This window comes from Anopheles gambiae, chromosome 3 (genome assembly GCF_943734735.2).
Source record: "Anopheles gambiae chromosome 3, idAnoGambNW_F1_1, whole genome shotgun sequence".
NCBI lineage: Eukaryota > Metazoa > Arthropoda > Insecta > Diptera > Culicidae > Anopheles > Anopheles gambiae.
This window is the reverse complement of record NC_064602.1, coordinates 1,391,010-1,418,785: the sequence shown is the minus strand read 5'-3', so window position 1 is coordinate 1,418,785 and position 27,776 is coordinate 1,391,010. Positions and strand designations below refer to the sequence as shown.

The 27,776-nt window shown below is 45.5% G+C and overlaps 1 protein-coding gene across 1 annotated transcript; it reads right to left on the bottom strand.

Annotated features, from left to right (window-relative positions):
* LOC4578402 (uncharacterized) lies at positions 1-23,624 on the bottom strand. Its single transcript, XM_001237960.2, has 3 exons — positions 23,026-23,624; positions 5,549-5,630; positions 1-3,182 (listed from the first exon to the last, which is right to left on the bottom strand). The coding sequence occupies exons 1-3, from the start codon at positions 23,156-23,158 to the stop codon at positions 3,020-3,022; spliced, it is 378 nt and encodes a 125-aa protein (XP_001237961.1). The 5' UTR covers positions 23,159-23,624; the 3' UTR covers positions 1-3,019.
* Between the last annotated feature and the right edge of the window lie 4,152 nt (positions 23,625-27,776).

Below are 27,776 nucleotides of genomic sequence, written 5' to 3'. Positions count from 1 at the left end.
TTAACTTTGCATTGGTTTGTTTGTATATTGTTTTATTTGTTCATTTTTCATTGTCCACATCATACTATCTCTCTCTCTCTCTCTCTCTCTTCCCTCACTATCCCCTTGTACTATTCCCTTCTCTCTTTACAGTGTGTTTTATCCTTCTTTTATTTATCTTGTTTTGTTTCATCATGCTCCTGATCTCTTCCCAAGCGATTCTTTGCTTTGGGCGCACGAAGCACCGCTGCCCAGCCAGTGCGGAATGGGCATCGAAAAATAACGGACCATTAACGTAAGATTTTCAAACAAAAAGACTCACACATCTTCATCATCAGGACACACTCGTTACAGAGCTTGCGTGTTGTAAAGTCTCGTGAAGCTTACTCAGAGTTTCTTTTGTTTAAATACGGCAAGGACTTCAATGACACTAGTTGGATCGTTCCGATCTATACATATATGTATGTATGTATGTATGTATATGGGGGATGAGAAGGATGGAGGTGGGAATAATTACAATTCGTCCAGCAACTACAATACAATAACTGCTAGTGTTCTAGATGCTTACCGATTGGATAAAAAATGCAAACTTTGGTATCAATAAAGAAAAGGCTTACACGCAAAAGGTTCCACCTGCAAAGGGTATGCCAGAGCTGGGAAGAGTGTTGCTCCCCCTGGTGGTGGGGATTTTAAGCTACCGCGCAAAACGATTGCAATCGCCGTATCCTCCAAACGGTGGAGAGAGATGAATTTTACTATCGTTTGTTTGAAAGGCTGGGAAACGGTCCACCTCTCGCCATCGTGTGTGTGTGTGTGCACCGGTTGACCGGTGGTGCATGTGGCAGAGACACAGCAATACGCAAGCTTGCACGAACGTCCCCACACCGGTCGGACTTTTGCCGTCTGTCCGTTTTTGGAGCACAAAACACACTTCACCACACCACAGACAACGATTGCGGTAAACCTTTTTGGTGAGCCTTTTTTGTTCGCACCATTCGAGCTGATTAGCTGCCATGATGGGATTTCGAGCAGATTGGTATGGGCGTTTGTGCAGGCGTTCGCTTCTTGCGCAACCTTTGCAACCCAACCCAGAGCGTACTTTGATGGAGTTTGCAGCTCAATCAAACTGCTCGACCGTTCTCTGAATCTGTCGCCTAACGTGTGCGCCTAACCTGTGCTGTTGTGTTATTGTGTGTGGCTGGGCACTAGGACGCTCACAGGAGACCACTTTAAGTAGCTCCAAAGTATTCGTACCACGCATGGGTGGTTGTACAATTATACAGCACATAGATAATGGCGTTAAATATGTATGCGTATTTTTATATGCAACTGTATGAAAAGCTTCCATCATTTCGGCTTGTGCCTTGTATCTAGTGCCAATGGGGGGGTGAAAACTTACTACGGTATTTGTTTTACATCATAGGGCTAGTTTCTGTCCCCCATCCCAATCTAGTGCTGTGTCCGTACCCTGCTCGACTGTGCATATTTGCTAGTGCAACCTTTCTCGGTATCTTCTCCTCTCCCTGGACAGAAAAACTTGTACAATTGATCTTGTCATTTTGTGCACTGTGTCTAATTGGATCGTTTTCTTTAAGTCTTTTTGCCACCCATCTCTTTCTCTTATTGACACAAAGATTAAACAACAATGGAAAGCTTCTTTTGCAAGAGATGTATGAAGATTTTTTTTAAAGAAACGTTCTGATTCAAATGATGGTGTTTTCAGTGGAAGTACACAAACAATACGTTTTTCGCCAAGCGATTTACTAGAATGGAATGGTATTTATTCCTTTAAAACGTAATGATTGTACGAAAATGAACTAAACCAAGATAGGAATCGCTTTTCTCATTTAATTCTATTATCTTTGGACACTCACACACATCGAGAAGCTTTTGAGGGCTTGTTTAAGGGAGGGGGTTTGAATTTCTCTTATTAAAAACGTTTATCTTTATCATGATTAATAGCAATGGCAACGGCAGTAGCCCTGCCTGGTGATTTTCATGTAACACCTTGTCCACCCAACCTAATCCTAAAACAGTAACTCTGTAATGTGTAGTTAGTTTCGTCATCCCCGATCTCGCCAGTCACCGCAGTCACACCACACCAGAGTCAGTCCGACCATCTGTCTGTGAAGTGCGTTTGGAAGTATGAAGGACAGACAACGAAGAAACGAGCGGAGTTTATGCGGGTGTTTACTGCAGGGTTGCTGCAGGGTTTGTTCTTGAACCAGTTGAACCAGTTGGACACTTCATTCGTATGGAGCGGCGCAATGGAACGTATTTGGCACCGCCCAAGGAGCCACTTCGGAGTGTGTCTGTACCGTACGGCCCTTTTCCCGTACACACCCGTGTACATGCACACGCACACACACATACACACACGCCATCAGGTGCGTGTGTGCGTGGGAGTGTGCTAGCAGAGGAGCTAGCACCTCGTGTGTGTGTGTGCGGAATCGTAAAACGTATGCTTTAAGGATGCTTTATGTGTACGTGTGTATATATATAATATATATGTATAGGGGGGTTTGTATATATATAAATGTATTTGGTTTTGCTTCTTTATATAAAATCCTTAATTTCACCATCAGAGCAGCTAGGAAGTAATTTGTGTGTTTTGCAATACAACGTTGCGCGTTTGTTTTTCATACAATGCGTCAGTAAATGTTAGTTTTTGCCATGTTCCGTGATCAGATGTTCCTGTTCATGTTATTTTTTTTTCTCTCCCATTGTCCCTGTTCCGTGTCGTGATAGAATTGCGCGTTTTTTCCAATAAATCGTTTGCTATGGTTCTGATATCCGTATCCGTTTAGAAGAAAATTTGAAATCATTTAACTGAAGCCAATACAAAAACCAATCATCGATACTGGGAGGAGAAATAATAAGTGTCTACTGAATTGAAAAGAACCGTCAATGTAAGATAGGAAATACAGTTTCTTCAAAAAGATTTGACTACTATTTCAAATGTGAAATCAGAATCGGGAAGTGATTGGGAAGAAAGCAAAAAAAAAATGGAAGGATCTTAGTGGTCTAGCTCGTTCAGCGCTCATCCCCATTTCTGGAACAGGCCCATGCGTTGACAGCGACAGTTGGAGCCCCAAAGGTTGCATCGGCAGGAGCTGTTGTGGCAGCAGTCGTTGGACCGATGATCGCAGTTGCCACCTCTTGGGATGCATCCCCTTCGGTACACCTGGATCAGGGATGATCGTCTGTAAAGTTAGGAAACGAAATGACACTGTTAAGTATTGGGTTGTTTTGAAAGCGACATTTATTGGGAAAGATGTATGCTATCGGTTTATCTATGACTCATCAAAATTCTTAATTATCCTTGTCGTTAACATTATAGCCTTATAGCTTATTTGTTGAACAATAGCAGTACATGTGAACATGATACTTCATAAGTAGGAAACGACACTAAATCTGAATACGTTAATTATCTCCACAAACAACGATAGCTGCTCCTACACAAACCCACACGCCTTGAATGGCTATTAATCATCCAATCACTGACAGCAGCGTTGGACACATCGATAGTGACATCGGCAAAACAGTGCCTGTCTTTTGGCGTAAAAATGGTTTACCACTCATTTACCGCTACTAAAAACAAAGACCAAACAAGACTACGGGATGAAGATGACACGAGCTTCTCAAATGTCAGCTCTCCACCTCCACCACGGAGAGCAGAAAAATAGTCCCAAAAATGCCAAAAGCGAAAAATTAAACGACAAAAAACGAACGAACCCGGAACACAGCATAATCGCACAAAAATCGTTAATCCGGTCCCCACTAATAGAAGGTCACGCTGGAGGAAGCCACATCGTCGTCGGTCACGGTTTTTTGGTAAACAAAGCTCTCGTACAGCAGCAATAGCAGCAGCAAAAAAACGAACAGCTTGATAACTACGGAGTGTCGAAATGTGTGTCGCTTCCAATCAATTTTCACATCCCACTGCCGCGTCGTTATCGGCACATTTTCCTCTCCCGAGCTACGGGGACCATGTATGACAACTCAGCATTTTTGTCGCCTTTTCCCTTGACTTCATTCTCCAACCGCGACCACAGAGATTAAGTAAACCGTCAAATCGCAAAAGCTCAAAAGCTCAACCAATAATGCGCAACAACAACAACAGCGTGGCAAAAAAAAAATCACGTACGAAAAGTTGAAGTTATGTTCCACTGGTTGGAGTGATTTTTTTTTTCTTCTGGTTTTGTTATTACTTACTCCCACACCTACCAACCATTACGATGGCTGTCCGTTAGTGCCACACACTCGTGTCGCTATGGTGCGATAGGAATTTTGGGCATTTATCGTACCGATAAGGCGTTACGAAATCAGAGCGAGAGAGGAACATGGCGGCGTGGGGGACACATACACACACAAAAAGAAGAAATCCTCTTCGTTGGGCTGATAAAATGCCTTGAGGACGAAGGTTACAGCGCGAAAGGAAAAAAAAACAATCTCCTGTCAGTGCTGGAGCTTTCTCTGTCATGATGACAACAATAATAATAATGCTAGCATGCTCTTGATCAGAGCGCTTTTCACTGGTGAGTGGAGTGGAGTTGGGAAGCGAAACGGCCACCGTGCCACCGGCCTTGGTCCTTGAAGTCGGTTGTGTCGGTGTCGCTATATTTTTTGCACTTCTCATGGTCAAGCGCTGGTGGATTTGTGTCGTGCCTGTACTGCTGCCTTGTGCTAACACATATTAATATCTCCCGCGCTTTCTACTTATCGTTATCGGCTTTGTGATGTGTTTTGTTTTCGAAGTTGTTGTACAGTTTTTCGTCATTCTCTTCTCCTTGATAAAAGGTTTGCTTTTGCACACTTACAGCGAAATGTTCTTCCTGCGAAAGCTTGTTCTACTTCTCATTCATCTTTCTTTCACTTCCTAACCCCAACTCTCTCTCGCTCTCTCCCCAGCTCCATCCATCCTATCATCTGTCTGTTTGTGTTTGTCGAGTGTAGTTGGCACGTTGTTGATGAAATGGAATTTTCATCACGTCCCGGATTGGTTGTACTATCACTACACTCGAGCCGCTGCTATCAATCCTCCAGCAGGGCGGGACGCGGTGTAAGCTAGTGCGAAATACATATTGGTACACATTTTTATGACGAATGCCTGTTACAATTCCTCCTCGCACCATATGGTGCTGCAGTAATGGAATAAAAACAACATTAAATTAGTTCACCAGTCGCCGCGGGCCGTGCACTTTGTAACAGAAAAAGTGCCCTTATTTTTGCCAACAACGTGAACAACAAGAGGAAGAGGTAGAGAGAGGTCTTAGAATCCACTTGAAAGTTATTTGATTTTCATATCGCATCTAATCGATCATTCATGACAAAAACAAAAGCACCACCCCTCCACGACCAGCGCAGCAGGGGGTGGTGGTAAATTGAAAAACTTTTCCCACCAGAATCCGTAGAGATTTAAGGGATGTAGAAGCTCTGGAAGTTCATCGAAATTGAGCTACGTTTTGGGTTCTTTCGGCAATGCAATGATTGAATATTGCTAGAAATGGAACTTCGAGAATGTTTTGTCACGTGATTTGAATGGGGCCTTTTGTTTGCCCATACTTACTTGGAAGCACCTCCTCCTTGCAAATAGTTTTCTAGCACCCCATCGTCCGTGAGACTCGCTCGATCGCTATCCTCGACGTCATCTGTAAATAAAGAGCAATGGTAAATACTTGTACATTAATGGTCGAGTTCCATCAAAAGTCAAAGAAAAATGGTGAAATGTTTGGTTTCATGCCTTTCCAAAGAATGTAATTAAGCTAATAAAGTGATCATCACCATTTACACCCATGGGAATGTAAAGCACAAACACACACACACACACACACACATGGAAGATCGCAACCTTGACGTTCCATTATGCCCTGCTGCTATCCTTCAATTACCGCCCGTCAATTAATCGTCCCTCAAATCACATCATTTCCCACGCACCCAAAAACGCAACGCACAGAGGCGTTAGGGATTGGGAGGGGAACTTTGTCATTAAATTTCCTCCCTAAATGCTTCCAAATAATGCAAAAAACACACCACACATAAAATTCCATATGTCGGAAATTACCGCACAACGCTCTATCCTTTTACGTTTCTCTTCCTTTTTTGTATGGTTTTGTGGTCCCTACGCCCTCTCTAAAGCTACTGGCGTCCAACCAACGCAGGCCTGTCGCAGGGGTGAATGGATACGATAGCAGCATAAATTTGTACCGAACCAAGTTAACATCCACTTTGGGCGGCACATGAGATCACAACCCCCACGTCCCAAAGCATACGGAGCAGCGCCAGCAGCAGCAGCAGCAACAACAACACATTATTGATCCACGTGTTCGACATCGCACGTTGGTGGCTGGCAAAGTGTTGATGGTGGCCCCCACCGCGCTGTGGGAATGCTTCCTCCCCGGCTGGGTGTGTGTGTGTGTGTGTAGGACGAGGAGGAAGTGCGGGTTGACGTTTACGCTCACTTGCTCCCCGGGACCTGGGACCCTTTAATCGATCTCGTCGTAGGCGTCGTAGACACAGGCTGGCCGGCCAACCGAACCGACGGAACCATTTCGTTAGTGGTTAGTCACATGGATTGATTGTATTTATTGGCTGTATTTTTTACATCGCCACACACACACACATGCATACATACAGCTTACTGTTCCCTTATCGATAAGAGTACGAGTCAACATCACAGGCTGCACAGCTGGTACGATGTACGTGCAGCGAGGGCGTTCAGGGTACGAAAAGTGCGATGTAATTGAGCATTAAGTTGGTGCGTCGAAGGAATAACGGGGAAGCCGGAACACTCCGCTCTACCGGGGTGGGTCGGAAGAGCGGCCGACGACAAAAAATGACGAGCAACTGGAGATAAATCGTCTGCTAGTGTGGTACAGCATGTTACCAGCGAGCGCCCGATGACGTTCGGGTGTGTTCTATATATATTGGTTTCTCGTTTGTTTTATGGTAAGTTTATCGAAATCGAACAGAATCAATGGATGGACTTGGGTTGGGATGGGTGCTGGAATGAAGCACGAACGTGTGGGCGAACGAACTAATGTACTAAACTGCCAGCCACACCAAGTCGATGCTGACGTTGGCCGATAAGTTTTGGGAAGGAGTATCAGATCAGTAAATAAATAATTAAATTTTATCTGTAGTTACAAAACACAACACACTACAGATATCGTTTTCACAAGAAATGTCCCACAAAAAACCGAAAACAAAAGCCTTCACTTTCACAACAACGTGTCCTGCCGATATCGGTATCAATTTCTCATCATCCTTGCATGGGAGAATGCTACCTACTGAAGCAGCACAGCTGACTCCCTTGTGTTAGTAGAAAGCTTCTCCTTCTCACCCAGACCCAGCACCATTCAACAGGTTACCAATTACAGCAATCGCTTCCCAACCCGTAGGGGGTAAACGAGCCCTTGTGCGAGCCTTTGTTACATCATAATGGGAGATTTATATCAATTGCGTGAAACGGCCTCTGCCTCTGCCTGATGCTAGCTGGATCGGAGGAGCTGGGGAAGCTTATTTTTCTACCAGCGCCCGAATCAATCCATGAATGAATGTAAATTCTCGTAGGCGGAAGGAACGCAAAAACCTACGCAAAATAAACCACCCGTAAGGATACATCATCGCTCGCCTTGTGGATAGGCTGGATGGGCGAAGAAGGACAAGAGCAGTTTCTGGTGAAACGTTTTAAAAAGACATTCCATCCATTGTAATTATGAATGGCTCAAAAGGATGCTTAGAAAAAAGAGCTTTTGTCACTGGAATATGCACGACAGAAGGGTCGATAGCATTAATGATACTACAAATGCTGCCCATAAATTCGGTGTACATCGTGTCTTAATTTTCATGAGCAAACATCCGCTTTAACAAAACCACCACCCAGGGCTATGACCACATCAAAAACGATTCAGGCAGACATAAAAGTTAACCTCATTTTGTGCACTCAAAAGGCTCATCTTTGCGAAAGCTTTTCGCGGCCCACTCCAAAGTAAGCCTTTTGTGATCTGCCAACCATACGCCACAAGATAATGCAAGAGGGCGGTTTTCCTTCACTTCCTTGTTTTTTTTTGTTGCTATCTTTACACTACTTCCGACTATCAAACAGGATATGAGATCACACTTCCCAGCTCGAATAACGTACGACACTGTACGATAAATCGTTCAATAACGAAAAAAAAAGTTTAGCTAACGTAAATTAAGCTCCACGCGTGAAAGAAAGTATCCCCAAGTCCGTGGAAATTGACCCACCCCGGAAACTCTTGCACATATTGCCCGTCGTGCACTTCAAAGGAACTCCTCTGTACCCCTCGTTTCACAGTAGCCTTGCTGAAGCACCATTTCGTCAACGCCAGCATAATAATACCCTCTGCTTGTTGAATTAACGATGCCATGGACTTTCTTGTGGCCATGGCCAAAGGGACTGCGTGCAAGGTGTGCGGCAGCTGCGGCTCGAAAAGCACTCTCCGACACTCCAGCACGGTGAGCAGGCTCGCTGGGTTTTGCTAGCTGTCCTCTATATTTTCCAACCTCACTCCAACCAGCGGCTGAAGCATCGTGAGGAAGCGAACGAACGTTACACTGTGTTCCTTCTGCGTGCCGAGGAAAATGTTTTCTTAAATCTCTCCTGCCCATGTTGGCTGTCCTATGCGAAGCATGTCGCCAGTACGCAGCAGTGGGATGGCAACGCATGACTACGATGATCATCCCGATGACGATGATGATCCATTTTTATATTTTTACATCATCAATTTGAGGGTGCTTCGGTAAGCGTGAAGTAATATTCGTAGATTTTATTTGCCAGACGATGATAGGGCTTCGGCGAAAAAACAGACCAAAAAACACACACACACGCAGGAAACCCCCGGCACATCCAGACCGCCTCATGCAGGGCGATGCTTATTGGGAAATGGGGGAAATTGCTTCATCCAATGTTATGCTTTTGGAATTTCGGGAATCGCAGATGAAGAAGCATCGAGGATGCATACCAACGATGAAGCAAAAGCTCCCACGAAGGGGGAAGAGGGCGTAAGAAAAGTGACATAATCACGTTTTTAATGTAACTTAATTTAACATCCGTTTGAGGGGGGGGGGGGGGGGGGGGTGAAACTCGACGGTTTATTGTACAGCGGGGTTTGATTTTCTGGGTTTCCGGAAGCCCACAAGAGCGATGTTTTATAGGGAAAAAATCGAGGATGGAAAATAATTGGTAAATTGTAAGCGATACCTATGCGTCTGGGTGATGAATTCCTGGAGTTTGTAAGCAAGACGACGAAGACGACGAACCAACGTCATACAATGAGTGATGTGGGACGAAAATGTGTTTTGGTAAAGCACATTTGGTTCCATTTTTCATCTCATCATCAAACATAAAAGCTAATCAATCTTTATCGTCTCATCCTCATCATAAACTCAGTCGCTGGGTAATCTAAATGTTGCTTCAAAATTCTCACAGTCTTTCGTAAGAGTTGCCCTTTATGTTGCGGATGTATATCCCATTGACCATTATAATTCACAGGTGGTTGCAATCGTTGCAATATCCTCTGGCTTTAAATGCTTTTCTTCTTTAAAAGAACACGACTCCCATCACGAAAAGAAGGCACAGCAAACGTGGGGAGGACACAGTTCCAAGAGACGACCACCTTCGCCGCTGTGTGTTGATTCAGAGTGCAATTTCAATTTCCTCCTTACTTCCTGGAGCTGGTCGTAAGACACCCACAACCCCACAATCTACACAACGTACGGAGGACACAATGCTCCACCCGGAAACGCCATCTGGGTTTTGTCGACCAGCCAGAACCAGCCGGAGGTTATGGGTTGCTTTAGCTCAACAGAGCTTCACTTATTGTGCACTGGCAGCAACAGCGAGTCCCAAGGGACGGACCCTGCAGTGGTGCCGGGATCGCTTGCGGTACAATGGATCTCAAAATGGCAACCATTAATTGAGACCTTTCCAGCTTACCGGTTCCGGTCGCACCAAAGGCACGAATGGGGAAGTGTGTCACCATGATCCAATTCTGGTGTAAAATCTGTTGCTAAAAAATTGTCACATACCAGACAGAGCACATGGGCCTGCAGTTTGCTCTGGAGCGCTGTTACGTTGATTGGATCATGCAGCGACTGCAGACACTTAATGGTCGAGACTGGTCGAGACGAACAAGAAACGTAGGGCCCCAGCTGGTAGGGTGGTTTGGTGGTTTTGGGTGGATGATGATTCCATTAAGAATTGTTTATCCGAGAGTTTGTAACATGGATCCTCAGACTAATATTGTTAAATTAATTAAGCTTTCTACGTTGTATCATCACATTCCTAGGAACCAATGGCTAAGAGATGGTATGAATAACAGAGTCATTAGTAAAACTAATCTCAAACGAAAAGCTCACGGTACATCAAATCTCGGCTCACTTTAAAATGGTTTAAATCCCACACCCAACACTCCTAGCACCCTTTAACCCAATCTTAAGCTTTTGAGGTTTTTGATGTTATCTACCCGTTGTTTTCTCCAGTACCTTTTGCCCACCACGAGCACCTACCCTTCCTTGTCGGTACAATACACCATGGCAGACGCCCTGTTATCTAGTATTGTCGCTAGTCACTGATCCGTAAATGAGTACGTCCTTGTTTGCTCTCCTCCGTTTTTTTTTCTCTTCCCTGGCTCCATCCGACTGATGGATCCCTTTGATTGGCATGGAAGCACAGTCGTGTGAGTCAAGCGTAACGGTACATTATGTGGGGTTCAGTGCGTGGATAGAAGCGAGATTTATTCTTTTCTTACATTGCCCGTATCGCTTTTTTGTAGCTTATTGACCCTTGAAGGCTGATTTTCGGGTGAATTACTGAAGGTGTCTGGTTTAACAGGAGATCAGCTTTACCTATGCAAACAGGCTTTAGCGTAAAGTGGAAAAGAAGACACAGTTCCTTCAGCTAAAGCACACACACTCACATACACAACAAAAAGCACTTAACAAAGCTGTACAAACAAATACGCGGACACACGCATACACTAGCACTAGCAAACCTAGCTGCCATTGAAGACGAGCCAAACGATATCATCTTTCAACGGAAGTGCCTTGCGTCCATCGACATGTCCATTTGCACGTCAACATCAAACACTTGCGTTCCTTTCTCCTAAATTCAATAACCATTTCCATTCCATCCCCAAAAGTACCTTCGACCGGTGTTGTGGAGACAGGACAGGTGTGTCTCAATCGCCATCGGAACGGGAACGGCAATCCAATTCAAACTCGGCCTTTCCCCTTGAGAGAGGGGGAACAAACAAGTGATCGATTTTCCACCGTTCCACCTGTTCCATAACTTAAATAAACTCCTTCGCAGAAAGTATGCTAACTCTATTGTATCCCTCAGTTTCTGTTCCGGGACATACGTTAAATGCAAGCTTCGTAATAACTACCGAACGGCTTGGGAGCTTTCCCGGCCCAAAGAAGCAAAGCCAATAGGCGACGATGCTCACCCCCTCCTTGAAAGTACGATCGATTGTTCCTTCCAAGAAATCGGATCTTGGAAAATCAGATAAGAGCAACGAGCAGAAACAACAATCTGCAAAGTGTTGCTAGTGTTGCAGTGCCGTCTAAGCTAATCGAATTACCATCGTCATCAACACCGCCGTGTCGCCGATGCATACGTAATTAAAGCTCCTGCTCAACAACGGGCCACAGCAGACAAAAACGGCAACCCACTCACTCCGGGCGGAAAAGCGTTGTACAGCTTTCCGGTTCCATTATTAGGTTTCGTAAAGGCGCCACACGCGTTCATCTCATCCCTCCTACCTGAAGACCGACCCCCCGGGGCAGTGGAATGGTAGGAAAGCGTATTTTCTTTTGTAACTATTTATTTACGTATCATAAACTACACGGCGACGGGTCGCACGGGTGTAGCGTTTCATTATAATTTATGCAGCCATTTCTCACGCTGCGGGAACGTGAGCGAACGTGAAGCGATGAATATATTACAACGCCACACTTTACGCTCCGGCTAAGGTTTCTAGCCCCTTTTTTCCCCGCGTATGTGTTTGTGCACGATGTGAAGGAAGTAATGGAAGTTGAATCCTTCTTCTTTTTTGGTTTGTAGTGCATGGAACCACTCTCTCCAAGGTGCCATAAATATTTTTGCACTAACCTGCGTTAGTGCATTCATATCGCAAGGGATAAAGAGCGGCTGGTTGTGGGTACGTTATTGAGATAAAGAGCTGGGATAGCAACGTAATGGAATTATTGCAAACGCGTCGACTAATGGGAACAGGGCGCCCAGCCATATGGTTAATTTCCATTTCCATTTTACAGCGTGTCAGAGCTGAAAGCGACGTCTTTGAAGTCGACTTCTAGGGAAAGCTAGTCCTTACCTTATTTACCATTTACAACTGGTCTATCTTAGGCGTTACGTGCTTCATACACTAACGTCACATCCAATAGGATCTATTTTTGAAAACCATTACCAACCACAATGACTATTTATATCCCAACCCACACCATCATCCAACGCGCCTCCAAATGGGCCAAATTACAAGCTTCCGAAAGTGTTTTCCCATCCGACTCGACCGACTGATGCATCCAAACTTGACACATTGAGCTGCAACCGAGAGCAGCGCTAAAAATAGTGTCCATTAAAACAGACACACTATACATCGTCACCACAATCCCGCCAGCTTAATCCCGAAAAAGGAGAAAATTAAGCATAATCGATCACCAGCCCGAACGGCGAATTCGGAAAGGTCAAATTTACGTTCCCGGAACTGTTTACTCCAGCTCCCGGTCCCCGGATTGAAATTTTGTTTGCATCATCGTTTATAAATTATTCATAGCTTTATCCACCCAGATGGCATAGATGCTTCCCATAGGTCAATTATAGATTTTGTGGCCTTCAATTCCCGGCCGAACTTTGGTTTGGCAATAGAAATAAGCCAAAACTGGTAACCACATTTATTGAGAATGCAGTTGCCCGAACAGTGCCTTCTCACACATCTCGGAAACAAGGCAATCAGAAGCCGGCAAAGTTTAAATTATGTTTTTTTGTTCTTCTGTCACACAACATGGTCAAGGGAAAAAAGTTTCTATAGAACACCGTAGCGACCTGTCCGCACAACAATTTCCTCGACATTTCTTTTTCCAAGGGAAATAGCCAACTTCACCATGCAAGTTTGTCGCTTCGAACCGTTTCATTCCATTTTTATTTGTGTTTGCAAAACAATAGCTACTACGCCCCATGACTATTTGCTCACAGTTCACCCTCCAACTGGCAGGCAGGTTGACATAGTTTAACGCCAAAGCGCCATACGGATAATGCGGCGAGAAGTTGCTGGTGGCACCATACCGGAAATACACAGGTGAAGAGGAAATTGTTCCCTGCACTCTGCATGGTACGTACGCATTTCCTGTGTGTGTTTTTTTCTGTCCCCCAACCCACCACGCCGGATTATCAGAAAGCTCATTCCATTTGGTAAACAGTTTACCGAACGACAAATGATGGCCAATATTTCGCTCCACCGCATGTGGCTCCTGTGGCATCGGTGTTTCGCTTCTGTTTTTTTTCCACAACAGGCCTCAACAAAGACCACGAACGTCATCCACATTGCATCAGCTGCCTGTTTGCGGTGGTAAAAAATTGCATCAGCTTCAATTACAACCCGTGCCATGCAGGATGGGCACGAGCTACTTTAACCCGGGAGTTGGGCTGAAATTAGCCTCGCTTAACTCTTCCCATGCTCGGTGGCGTGTGAGAAGTTACAAAAGCACCGTACGCAAGGCAAGTGTTATTTATCTTTCCTCTTATCCCCCAGCGGTGAGGGCCAGCGCGTGAGTAGAACGACGAGTGGGGGAGCGTAAAACTGTGAACGAGGCACCGATGATGCTTTCTACCTAACAGCCCGTACGTGCCCGTCACTTTTACCGACACTTTAATTGGTGTTTCAATAGATGGTTAAACGCGTGAATGTGATGCTTACCGATTTATGGTGACAACAAATCATCTATAAGCAATAAAACGATAAACAATTTCAGAGAAATCCGCTTACAAAATACTCACATAACTCTCAATAACTAGATTATGTTTTGCAGTTTGCATACTTTAAGGCGTTTTGTTGAATGCTTCCAAATCTAAATCCCAAACGAACCAAATACTTTAAATTGTAAGTAAACCGGGTTGCACCAGAAAGCAATTAAATCCTCCTTTTTACAATATTATCCATCCACACGGCTTGTGGAAGCACATTCCAAAACAATGGGCAAATGTAAGGAAGGACATGCATCATAATTCTCTCGCATTTCTTCACTTCTTGCACTACGCATAACAATAATGCTTGTTGAAAATGGCCTCTTTTTTGTTGGTTTTTCTTTCACAACTGTTCCGTTTCCCGTCGCAGAGCGAGCAAAATAATAAATTTAATCACAAAAGTCATGCACCGTTTTTCCTTTTTGCAGCGCATCCCGTCGGACAGCACACAATGCAGCGCACACGCAACAATACCGGACCGGAAGCTGCTGGGAAAATGGTTTATCTGCTTCCCATTCCCCAGAGTGCACACGAAAGGCAAGCCAACAGGACTTCTCGTGACGGCACACGGTAGTTATCGGTGTCCTAGATAAGTGGCTAGTGCTTCACGAACATGCTGTACTACCGCTGGGTGTCTCGCTAGTTTGTCGGACACCGCCCGGAGTGCGCTCATCCCTTTTGGAAGAGTTTTTCTTTCCATCATCGTCATCATCATCTGCAACATCATTATGAACTTGGTCGGAGGCGTAAGGCGTCGAGGAAAAGGAAGCTCACCCATTCACACCATTCACAGAACTAACTATTTCTCTCGCTCTCACAACACCGTTCCACTGTGGGAATATGCAATTTTGCACAATTTACATCCAACCAGTTCGAGCGAATTTGCACATAGCGTTAATCACGCCACGCATCGTGTTACAACTCCAACACGTCCAATGCTAAAGCAGGTGGGCTGCTGATAAACGATTCACTTCCAGGTGCCAATGATGCTAAAGTCATTAGTCTATCGTTAGTCGTTGGCGTGGGCCCTGCTTGCTTTGAAGTGTGACACGGCGCGCGCGCGTAATAATGAACCCAACTGTATCAGTACGGAATCAGTGGTGAAAGAATATTGCATTCCCACGCCTCTAAAGGAAGCATTCAAATCTGCGACATGAAATTTCCATTTCGCCGGCTGTTTTGGTGTTGCATATGGATACAATTGAGAATGATTTCGATGGAAGATTGAAGTGCGTGGGCACATTTCACACAAACAGTAACATACTTATTTATAGACATTGTCGGATAGTACAGCCATTGCACAGCGAAGATAAAAGAACAAGAGCCAATTAAATTTGCAGATAGGTGGGTCAAAATGTGCCTCAACCATTAATGAACAGTCCCAAGATTATTGTTAATCTTCTTAGTTGAAGTTTCTGAAGACTAAATCCAACTCAAAACGGTCAGACCGGTCTACCCCGTGTTTGCAATGTTTATCAATGGTACGTCTTTTTCTGTAAAAAAAATCAAATGACCGTCTTACCTCTTGTAGTAAGATGAGTCTTCCCAGAAGTGCCATCTATCGTCCATAATGATCGACAGAAAATACAATCAGGGACATCAGCCATCAGGAGCTTCACGGGGGCTGACCGATTTGGCTAGCAAAGTTCACCCACCAAAGCTTCAAAGTTAATCTATTTTTCGATTTTACGTCTTTGTTTGATCCCCCGTTGGCCACGCAACTCTCGCCAACAACAGACGGTAGGAGTTGCTTTGCCTTTCTCTATTCGGCCCACTGCCCACCGAACCAGCGGGACCAATAAATTCATCATTATGCCAAGCTGAGCAGTCACACCGTGTCTCGTGTCCGTTTGAATCGATGGTGAATCATTCAAGATGGTCATTTTTCACATTTACTTCCCCTCACAGCAACAGATCGTCTCCGTGGAAAGTGTGTCGTCGACACGGTAGCACATTGGAGCGCACAGCAAACATTCATTTGAAAATTATTCCCTTATTGATGATTTTTCTCCACTATATTTGTTTGCTCACACAGTCCGTTTCGGTTCGAAGAAATTGTAATTCCAGTCCCGGGTTGTGCGGGTGCTGCTGCCCCTTACGCTAAGCTCCAGCAAACAAACGCGCAAATGTGTTCGCACCCGGGCGCGCAGTGCGCGAAAATTAAAATTGATTTATTGGAAGAAAACCTTCATCACCGTCCCGTTGGAATACTAATGAGTGATTGTTTGCAGAAAGCTCATTTTTTTTTGCTTATTTAAAAGAAAATTTATTCCTCAAGGAAACTTTCGCCTTCCCGGAGCATCCTATAAGCGCCGCGGTTTGCTGATTATGTTTCACTTTTAGAATTAATTTATACATCGAAACAAGCTCCCTTAAACGCTGGCTAATTGATACGCACAGACAACTGCAAGCGGTCCTAAGCAAACGCCAGCAGGAAAGTGTTAAACTGCTCCTCATCGCTCCAGTATCCAGTGAATAAATCGTTCGGCACGATCGCTAACGATAAAGGGCAGCTGGGAAACCCCACAACAAAAGGCAACAACAAAAACAACACTGCGAAAGAGAACGTATTAGTGCAGCATGAAAAGGAAACCCATCAAAGGTGGCGCTGCTTTGTGGCAAACGAGGCCAATTATGTTGCGTACGCGCCTACACAGCGACGATTCGTCGAAGAGTCGGGCTGGCGCGTGATATTCGGTGCGTGTTGAGCGCAATGGAAGAGAAAAAATGCAACAGTTTGTAAAAAAAGCCTTTTCTATGAAATAAAAATTGTGATGCCGGCATTCCATAAGCTCTCGTTTAATAGGGATTACCAAACGAAACGATCCTCAACTACGTTTTGGTGAATGTACCTAACTAATGAAGGCTTTGGAGCTTATTGAAAACCCTCTGGATTCAGCACGCAATTCTAAAACAAAGTTAGGTATTTGTTTCTACCCTTTACAACTATAAACGGGTGTTACTTTCACCGCTTCCCCCTCAAAAAAGCCGCACCATATTAAACAATTACCATTTTCCATTACTTTACCTTTAGCTAACTTTCGTTCCACTCTGTACGTTGCAATGGCGAGAAAGTTTTTCGGTACAATCATTATATTTTAATCATTTTCCAAATTTCCCTCCCATCACACACAGAAGCCAACAAACCTTCATCCCCACCCATCCATCATCCTCTCATAATTTGCTGGCATTTCCGCGAACGGTTAGCCCGACCGACCGCCTTCGCTCCCTTAAATCAACCGTCAATCAACCTGAGGACGGTAACGGTCGCGTGGATTTGGCGATGGAGAAAGGGGGTGGTAGTGGCGAAATTGGTTCATCAAAGCACCGGAAGTTCAATCGATCACTTCGAGCTGTCCGTCAGTTGCTTTAGGCAGATTTACGTCAACTTAGTGTCAGTGCGGGCAGGCAATGTGCGCGCGGCCCGTGCGTTTAAGAGGGCAAGATTTACCGAAAGCAGTGGGAAGTGCCATTTTACCTGTTACTTTAATCAAGCAACTGACGACGTTTGTGGTTGTGCACCTGACCAAGAGGCTGTTTTGTGATCTTCAGATCATTTCACTCTTCCAAAGTTTCTTCCAAGACGTTGCTTATTGAAAAGCCAATGTGGTTTGTTGCGATATAAACCTGTCAATAGCTGTAGCTCAATAGAAACTCCCATTTGCATGAAATATTTGCACCTTGACCTTAAGATCACAAAAATGTAACAAACACATCTATTTTATGTCCCGGTGGAACTGCCCACCTCAAAAAAACAGACTTCTCCAGGCAAAAACTGTCCCTCAAACACGCTCCTCGCAACACATTTTCCCCTCTCCCCATCGACGGTGGAAAGTTTGCGTGACTCAGACGCACAAACTGTGTCACAAAACGGCCGAGATGGCGACGAAATTGAAACGATGACGAAGCCGATCTCCACCCCCCTCCCCCAAAAAGCTGTATCCAATTTCGCACCCACGCACAGGTTCAGTCGTAGGTGGATCGCTGTGTGCCATCAGGCGAAGAAACTGGCACCAGTGAAATGAAAGTGTCTTTCTGCCGTAAAACGTTCACTTCCGGTTTCCTGTCACGGCGCTTTTTAATTCCTCGGCAGCAGTTGCTGCTGCTTTGTGACGAATCACTGGCGCGTGGTAAGCGTTCGCCAACAAAACCGGCTGCTGAGTGGACCACTTCCCTTATGTCTTTCAAATGAGACACTCCCGAAGTGCTCTCGGAACAGCCAACGCACAGAGCTACAACGATAATTCATAATCGTTCAATTGCTGTCCGAAGCAATTTCGTCTGTTTCTGGCCGAGTTGTGCCGAGCAAGCAATAAATGTGGCTCGCCATTTTGTTCTAGTTTTGGCGAAATGGCGAGTTCTTCAAAAGTCATACCGAGCGGGCCAGAAACACAGCACACTCTTGGGGAGAGGGAGAGAGCGAAAACAAATGCGGGTCAACAGGACCGTTTGTGTTCCCCGATGGGTAATCTTGCTCGTGAATGGGAAAAAGATATGAAAAACGAGGTAATCATTCAATGTCGCTTGAAATTTCCACACACTCGTTACAGCGGCATTCCCTTTTCCTTTGCAGCGCTCTTGAACGTCTTGTTTATCTGCAGCAGCATCCTTTCGGTGGAAGTAAATAATCGCATGTTTTTGGGCAAATAAAAAGAACACAATTTTGTGTGTGTGTGGCTGATGAACTTTTGATTCATAAAAAAGTTCTTTCATATGCCAATCGTACTCGGTGTCCTCAACGCAATTCTCGGGAGCATTTGTGTGGGTGCTGGAGTAATATATCCACTTTGCGAAGTGTTTTTAGGCGAAGTGATTAAAGGAACGATTCCGTAAAAGCAATATCTAAATGGCTTTGTGTGTGTGTTGAATGCTGCAAGCCCCTGCCCCAGCTTTAAAGTGAGCAAACACATTTGTTTTTTTTTTTATGAATTCGAAATTCATATTAAGGACTTTATATGTATGTGAATAATTTCCAAAAAAACGCCATTTTTCGCACTGATTTTCTGATCAACCCAAAACGCGTGTCAGTGACATTTCAAACCGGGAAAGCCACAAGAAAGCACCCATTTTTGCACTGTACGCCAAACCGGTTATAAAATTTTGTCCAAACGACTTGGGTTCGACATGCCAACCACCGGATCCACAATCCTCCGAATCCATTCCCGTACAGTACTTTAACCTCCGGCCCCCTCACAATAGGAAGCCCCACCATTTGCGAAGGGAACGGATTGCAATTTTTCACCCTCAGCTTTATTCTGTCTCGCTTCTTTTTTTCAACACAATCACACGGGTGAATCACCGCACACAGACCGACATTTTTCGCCAAAATTCCCTTCCAATGGGTTGCCATTGACGTTTTTGTGCGGGATTTTCCCCGCTCGGTTTTTTCTCTCCTCCCATTTTAGAACTCATTTCAAAGCGTGATGAAAGAGTTGTCAAACAAGGCTTCTGGGTTTTGTGATAAACAAGACGTGTCATGTGCATTATTTACACTGAAAAACCCCCCATACACTCAAAGCTCCTTCGTTCCATTCTTAGCAGATGGAAGGAAAATTCCATTTCTAAACGCGTCTGATGCCAAATCTAAAACATAAACAGAAGGTTGCTACCTTCGCACGGTAGCACCTGGCTGTCAGGTTACGGGCAGGTTTTGGTTGGATTAAAGTTTTTCCTGTACTTCTCGGTACGAAGTTTTTTGACGAAGGTACGAAGGGCCCATTCAATTGACCGGCGTGGCAAGCAGGCTTCCTTTTGCGCCAATGTGTTGGTACAAAAGTTCGGAAAGAATGATAGGCCCGTACTACTTGTGACCAAAACATTAATTAACGCTCTGGTCAATGGTGTTATCCTTAGTGGAGAGCCACACAGAAAAAAAAACTCAATTAACAAGGACGACAATGGCTGATAAGACGGTTGCACGTCGTGTCTTGGATGAGTCAGCAACAGATCTCATCCTCATCTAGAGATTAATTGAACTTTTCGGGGTATTTAATACTTTAATACAATAGAAAACTCTTATATTGCAGCTTATATTGAGTGTAATCCCTAGCAAGGCATCGGTTAGTATACGAGAACCATCCACTTGCATCCCTTTTTACATGAAATTGCTTGTCAATATGGTCGTCCTGTTCATCCTTTTCAGTTCTTGTCCTTGCCCCGTGTGTGCGTGTGTGTTACTACGGATTCTATTTACAACACTTCAGGATATTTGGCGCCAACAGAGAGCAGTCGCTCTGTCGGTGATCGTGTCAGTGGACTCTGGGGTGTACGGCTACAAACATGCTATTTGCCGAATTCGTGTAATTTGTTCGCCATATAACTTTCATCGCGCGTTCCCACTTTTCTGCTGACAAGTCAAACATTGACTTGCGACATTATCCGATTGTCTTCGCCTTTCTGTCTGAGCTGTCTTGGCTGTCCTGGCTGTCTGTATGTGTGTCGATCTGTCTGTCTGTTTGAGACTGTCACGGTTCGCCCAAATTGCTGCATTCCGTCCCTTCTTCCAACAAGGAAAACCACCCTTCAACTCAATCAATGGTACAACTTTTCCCATCTCAATCCACGCCTATTGTCAATGGGAAATTTTAAATCAGTGCCCGCTTCCCCATGTCTGTAGCACAGTTAATATAATCAATAAATGGTATGCAGATGACGCAATGAAACGGTGGTAGGTCTATGGGGCATAACACGCGCTTCACCTGCAGCAATCGTTGCCACAGCCCACCACCGAACACGAATAATTCATTCAAACTTTGCTCACAACCGCACAATTGTACTGTGAAAGTTCTGTGAGCCTGTAGTACTTCTGTGTGCGTGTTTGGAGCTGTACCTGTCACTAACTCAGTTCAGCTGCCGCTGGCACTGTGCTCTGGTAAACCATGGAAAACTAAACTTTTTACTAAGACAAAAACGAAAACCATCGGATAGCTGGAAAAGGTTAAACAAGTTTACCTTTGTTTGCTAAATATAAACCAATCAGTAGGGAATTGTTGATTAACAGTCCCAATGGTCTTTTAATTGATAACACAAAAGAGTGTCTTTTCTTCGCAAAACTTCATACAACAACCCAGCAGGGAGTAACGTTCCCCGTTTCAATAAGTCTTGATTCATGTCACATCATACACCTAAATGTATCTTTTTCCCCTTTAGATAAAACCCCCCAGATTCATCAAAATTATCCCTTTGCTCTGTGTGTTTGCCATGCAAACCACGTCCGGGTGTAAAGTGAGTTTTGCAGACGTTCATGCTGCGTGACTCGCATTCAACGCGAGTGAAACTTTTATGCACATGTCTGGCTGCCAAACATTGGTACGCCAAACATCGCTCTACTTATCGCCCAACAGTGTGATGCCACAGTGAACACTTTAACACCACCCTGGAACACTGGCTGGCGCCGAGAATTGAATTTTACCTCCAAGGTACGGTGCTTTACGTCGCTTCAGACATCCGCTGGTTCGATCGTGTGCGAAAGGATAAATATTTACGCACAAGATGTTACTTCCCGAGCACGCCATCCCTACCTGCAAGTGGAACGCCACATTGGAATTCACACTCATCGTGTTAGGCGCAAGCGGAATAGCGCAACAGAACGCAACGGCTGGCAACGAGCCACGAGAGTGGCTTGAGGTATGCTTTCCACAACATTAAAGCCATTCATAAAATTCCACCACCAGCATACCAGCAGCGAGCGCAGCGCTGCAATCGGACTACACACACACGGGGCCATTTCGAGCGCTTCCATCGTACGGGAGGCTGGGCGTCTCCATTTGCCCGACGGAGGCACAACCTCGAGCACGACCTGGCGCTTCCATCAGATTTCATCGACCGTGAAGGGAGTGCAGCGCAAAACAGCCGAATGGACTGGTTGTGTGTTTGTGTGTGTGTGTGTGTATGTGCTGCTAGCGATAAGGAGGAGAAGGGAGTGAAATTCATTAAGCTTGTCAAGCGAACGGCACATGCAGCTTAACCTTTGATTGTTGTCTGCTCGGTCTCTGGCTCGCTCGCTTGCTCACTGATATCTTACGGTCGAACGATGATAACACAACAACGCCCGCACGCACTTGTGTAGTGGAATGCTTACGGTTGGTTAGAAGGTAATTGAATTATAATAGGCAAACGAGGTACGGCTTAAGTGTGAAACAACGGCGTTTGCTGCTCAACGTAGTATAAATGAATTAACCAAATTGAACAAACATTGAATCGGATTTGTTTGTGCTTTTATAATTATAGAGCACTTAAAATGTTTGGATGGTTGATCTTCGAAACATAATAGTTTTCAAAAAACTATACCACAACCAGCACCACGAAACGTCCCCAAGCACAGACACCGAAAAGTTCGTACCAAACAAAATACGAAAAACGTCCGGAAATTATTGCCCCGCTCCCCCAACATGGCGTGCTTCTTCAGCCCCGTACACCACACCCATTTATTAGAATTTCCTGCCTTTTCGACCATTTTGCCTTGCGACAGCGGCCGCCCAGCACACACACAGACACAGCATGATGCCTGGAAGGCATTCAACAGTTTGTGGCAACGAAAACACCGTGACACTCACCGCACCACTCAAATACACCTGGATGAGAAGGGTGCTGGCGATGGTGAAGCTTGCTGTATGCAACAGGCTGGCTACACTTGGGCTGAGCGTTCCCCGACGGCACCAGGGATAGGTGCCACTTTTGCTGCGTGTTCCTCCCTCTGCTCGTCAAATGCCACCATATGGTGGCGAAACCGTTAACGCACAGTGACGGGGGGGAGGGGGGCGCTCTACCGAAGTACCGTCTGTCACGGCCTGCTCTTCAAGATAAATGAGCTCGTCCCAACGCTTTGCTAACGGTTGGTCGCTAGGGAAAGACACACATGGACACGCTTACACACACACACACACACACACACACACACACACACACACACACACACACACACACACACTCATTTCGGGGATGGATTTTCGGGAATGTTGGGTGTTGGGAGCATTCTTTTCTATTGCTCACAGTCACGGCGTTTCAGCGTACATTTTGCAACACTGCAAGATCACACTTACCTTCGAGCAGGTTTGAGGCGGGCACTGGGTACCGCTCCTCGGACTCGTACAGATAGTTGCTGGCACCGTGCGCTCCCGCAATGAACGCAATCAGTAAGCAGATCAACAGTCTTCCCACCGTACACTTATTCATCTTGCTTTGGCCACTGCCGCTGCTTCACCGTCGCTTAGAGCACACCACGATCACGTAGCAAGTAAACCCACACACACCCGGTCGGGTATGCGCGCACTGTTCCTTTCCTTTGCTCCAAAAGCGCCCGCAACTAGTTTGCCACGGCACACTAAGATTTCTCCTGTGTTTGAACCGTTAATTCAAAACTACACCAAACACACACACACACAACACGTGCCAGACACGATCGATTTGGGCTGCGTTTGCTGACAGCTTATTAGCCGCGCGTTACAACAGGTGGGAAGATATTACACCCTTTCAATCACTCTCCAGCAGCTCCGCGACCAACCTCCGCCTTCGGGAAAAAAGCTCGCCGTTTTCGTAGACGCGTTCGCTATTCTGTACGGCAGCAGCTCACACAACAGCAGGCAGCCACTTCCGAGAGCCACCGTTTCCGAGAGCGAAATGATGGGCCACCGTCACTGCCGCCACGTTCTTATATAGAGCCTATCCGTCCACCTTCTCGTGCGCGTCGACTGGGCGGCGTCCCTTCTCCCCCTCACCGCTTGTACTGCTGCTGCATCCCTTACTGTACTGTGCATCTCTTTCCATGCTTTGCCGTGTGTCTCACTCTTTCGCAGGGACAGTCTACGGCAGTGCCCCATCCGTCCCTCTTATCTTTTGCCGTCGTTTGTTAATCATTGCCGAAGCTGAAGCCGAACGAAACCGAACTCCCGAGTCGCCGAGATAGCACGCACCATCGTGGAGCGCTTTTCTACTACTACACACACTCGCACAGCGCTGGCCATATCCCATATCTCGTCTGTTTTGATACTGTGTTTCTATTTCTCCGCGTTCATCCTGCCTGGCAGGAAATTGGTAGTGGAACGCCACTATTATCACATTGCGGTGGCGTCGTGCTACAGAAACCCGAGAGATGTAAAGGCGCGCGGACGACGACGCGCCTTGATCACACTATGGGGCGGCTGGACATAATACGGGGCCGCTGTAATTGCTGCGTGTAAAACTTATCGAGCGAACCGAGCGAAATCGGAAGGATCGAACGGGCACGTTAAAATTACATTTGCATATCTACAGCCTGTGCAAGATGTATGCAGCTCAGGCGCCTTGCCAGTATGCAATCCGCACAACAGTACTCCGATTTTGAGCTCGCCTACAAGTATGCAATACGAGCAGCAGTATGTCGTTTGTAACAGTAAACGAATGTTTAATTCATTTTAAAGGCTTTAGAGGACTGTAGTTGATTCTAAATAGAAACAAACACAACAAATTAGTCATTAGAAGTGGCACTATCAGAAGCAGCGGACTGACTTCCATACGGAGCACATAAAACACTTGCCCCATGTCGGTCGTGCACCCGCCATCCGATGCCTGTTTTCGCTACTTGCCTTTCCACTTCCACTTGGTGTTGCTCCCCCCAGCCCCATCCCGAACTAGGATCATCGTACACGCTAGCCCTGTGAGCCTTGGGTAGGAGTGCTGTGTCGGCTGGACGTTAGCGATAAAGTATCACATCACGTCGTACGGTGTTCGTTCTTCGTCCCCCCCGTTGTGTACCTCGGCATTGTGCCTGTGTCTGGGACTGCGACAGCGTAAGCTGATGCCGCTGCACTTCAATACATTTTACTGCCTCTTCCTTGCTATCGGATCGCACGCTAGCGCTAACCATTCAAGGGAACTTCACGAAACAGCGCTCACTCCCAGGCCTCTCCACTCCGTGGGTCTCGTGTGACGCGACGACTGTGGCCATCGATTTGGTTATGATCATAAGTTAGTGTGCTTTGCCGCCTAATAAAGCGATATTTTTAACATGACATGAATCACAAAGTCTGGCGTGTGTGTGTGTGTGTGTGTGTGTGTGTGTGTGTGTGTGTGTGCGAGAGTCTGGCCCATGTTTGAATTTCCATATGTTAGGAACTTTGCGCCCTGGAAAGGAGTCGAATTCACCGATTATTGATCAGCTCGTTGCTGGCTCGTTGAGGGAGATATTTTGTGAGTTGCTTTTCATACAATCCACTACAGCGAGTCTAATAAATAATGGCTGATTCTGCACTTAAAATACGCGTCAAAGTTTACACTTTTCAAACGCGCAAAGTTGAGTCACGTGGTTGTGATGTAAAAAACCGCGCCGCCATCGTCATCCCTATTCATTTTGTGCGGGGAAGGAGCAGAAGAGAAAACTTCTTCCTGTTTTCACAATTGCATTTTTAATCGTGTTATACATATGAGATGATGTCGCCTTCATCTTGCGGGTGTAGCATACATCCTTATACTGAAAGCGTAGCAAAAAAAACAGACGAGTGATACGATGACGGGAAAGTAACTTACTTGCAAGTTGTTTTGTACGCTGCTCGACTTTTTACATGTGACGATTAAGTTGGGGTGCGGACTGCTTCCATAGTAGATGCGTCATAATAAGTCTCAGCCAGCGTCTTGCTTCAAAATATTCTACAAGAAAAAATTCAAAGCATAATGAAATTAAATATGAAGTAAAGGTGGAGACTCCGTGGTTTGTATCATAAGATCCTTCACAATTTTCGAGACTTCTAGCATGGTTTTATCTACATTGTACCTAATTTACTCGTTTAATAGCAAACGTATTGTCCCTTTCAAATGTATGGCCAATCAACAAACATCAAGCTGTTTGCAGCCGTTAAAGAAACTTTCCTTAAAGACGCGTACACACAACAAAAACCAATCAACTGAATCCTAGGGTGACTGTAACGACATGAAACTTCAACTATGCGTCCCAAGATGCGTTACCTTCCCCCACATTCCTTTCCTGCAGAAATAATTAAGCTATTTATACGAAATAATTCCCTCCCTTCCCTGATTCATCCCTACGACAGGGGGGCGATTGGCCTCCACCATTGATGCTGTCATTCATGTACTCATCATCACAGATCACGTGCTGTGGTCTTTGCAGGGGATTACAACCACCACCACCCGATGACGGTGTATCGGTCAAACGCTGTTGGATACTCTTCAAACTGCGACAGATCGCGTGCTGAGTTCCATTCAACAGGCGAAGTCGACCAGAAACCACCACCAGAGAGCTTGGTGTGTGTGTGTGTTTCTAACTTTTTCTGACATTTTTGCAAGATGAAAGCCAAAGCCACATCACCGAACAGGGAAAGCATCTGTGGGATGAAGAGAAAAGATGGCAAAAAAAGCCAAAGAACAAGTCCGTCACGGGGGTTCATGGGTGAAATGAGCTGCCAGGACTCGCTACCGCTACAACGCCAGCCAGAAGGAGGCGATTAGTGGTGGCTGAAATTACACAGCAAACGAGAAAAATGTCAAGCCGGGAACATTTTGATAAGCGACCAACCTAATCGTCCGTGACCCACTGGTGCCGGTACCATGCTGGGGTGGAAAAACGGCTGACGCTTGCAGGATCAACAGGAGCCTCCAGCTGAAGCTGAAATAAACCCTGTATCAACCCCCTTGTTCTCCCACCTTGTGCACCATCTCACCTCGGAACTGTGGTGCGGAAGAATGGTGTAAAAATAATAAAACAAACCCCTTTCTTTTAGCACCACAAGTGACCAGTGCAGCAGCAGTGTCAGCAGTGCAATAGTTGCTGTAACTGATCCCCACACTGTTGTGGATTGGTTTAAATTGCCATTTTCAAATCGAACCGACAATTCGTACCCTTTTTGCAATAAGTTCCGTCACACACGCAGGTGGGTCACAATGCAGGTGCGAAAGACAGTGCGCAGGGAGTGACATTCGAATCTATATTTGTTCCGAATAATCCCGACCCGTCCGTCCGGGTGTGATATTAAATCTATTTGTTATCGCCATTTGATTGGTACACGAAACGTGGACCGTATTGTTTCAACTGCAAACACAATTGTGTAGAGAAAGTGCACAAACGACGCACACATTTAACTCATTTAAATCCGAACCGAACGAATCAGACCATTCATTAAGTGTGATTTTCCACGAAGGACAAAATTGTCCAATTAATGGGTGCAAAAATGAAGCCAAATTAGCAGGCAACAACAAAATAGCGTGGAAAAGGAGAAGGGCGACGGGGACGCATCGAACCGTTTATCGATGCAGATCGATGCACAATTATCGAACCGTTTATCGATGCAGATGCAGACTGTGGGACGAGGAAAAAAGCAAGAGATAATTAATTACTTTTCAATCCCCTTGGAGGTGTGTGGTAACTTCAAATGAGAACGATTCTGAATGCAGTTCACCCAATAGTTAGGATAATCTAGGTAGCTGCAACTGCACATCTTAAAGCTGTGCTGTGTTGCAAAAACAAACACCAAAACCATGACCAGTTCATTGCTATCTGTGCGCGCTGATAACGCCCCCCCCCCCTTCGCACACAGGGCTCTTCCCACTCACTCCCAAATGGGGCGAACATTAATTTCATTCCCGAGGAGATGGGGGATGGTTTTCCAATTTCCCACAACAGAACTAGAGTGCATTAACTTTCTCACACGTCCCAGAGTTCTGTTTAATAGACTCGTAAATCTCCTGCAACATGTCCTCGAACGTCACGCCGAGAAAAGCGAACACCCACCAGCACTGGCAGCAGCAGCCGCGACGGGTTTCCTCAGTGTGACCGGGTTTCACCAGGCCAGTCGTACAGCACACC

Excerpts from the sequence above, each read along its gene's own strand:
- LOC4578402 (XM_001237960.2), bottom strand. The coding sequence starts at position 23,158 with ATGAATAAGTGTACGGTGGGAAGACTGTTGATCTGCTTACTGATTGCG. Across the intron at positions 5,631-23,025 it reads CGCCTCAAACCTGCTCGAAG|ATGACGTCGAGGATAGCGAT; the intron begins GTAAGTGTGATC and ends CTTTATTTACAG. Across the intron at positions 3,183-5,548 it reads CAAGGAGGAGGTGCTTCCAA|ACGATCATCCCTGATCCAGG; the intron begins GTAAGTATGGGC and ends CTAACTTTACAG.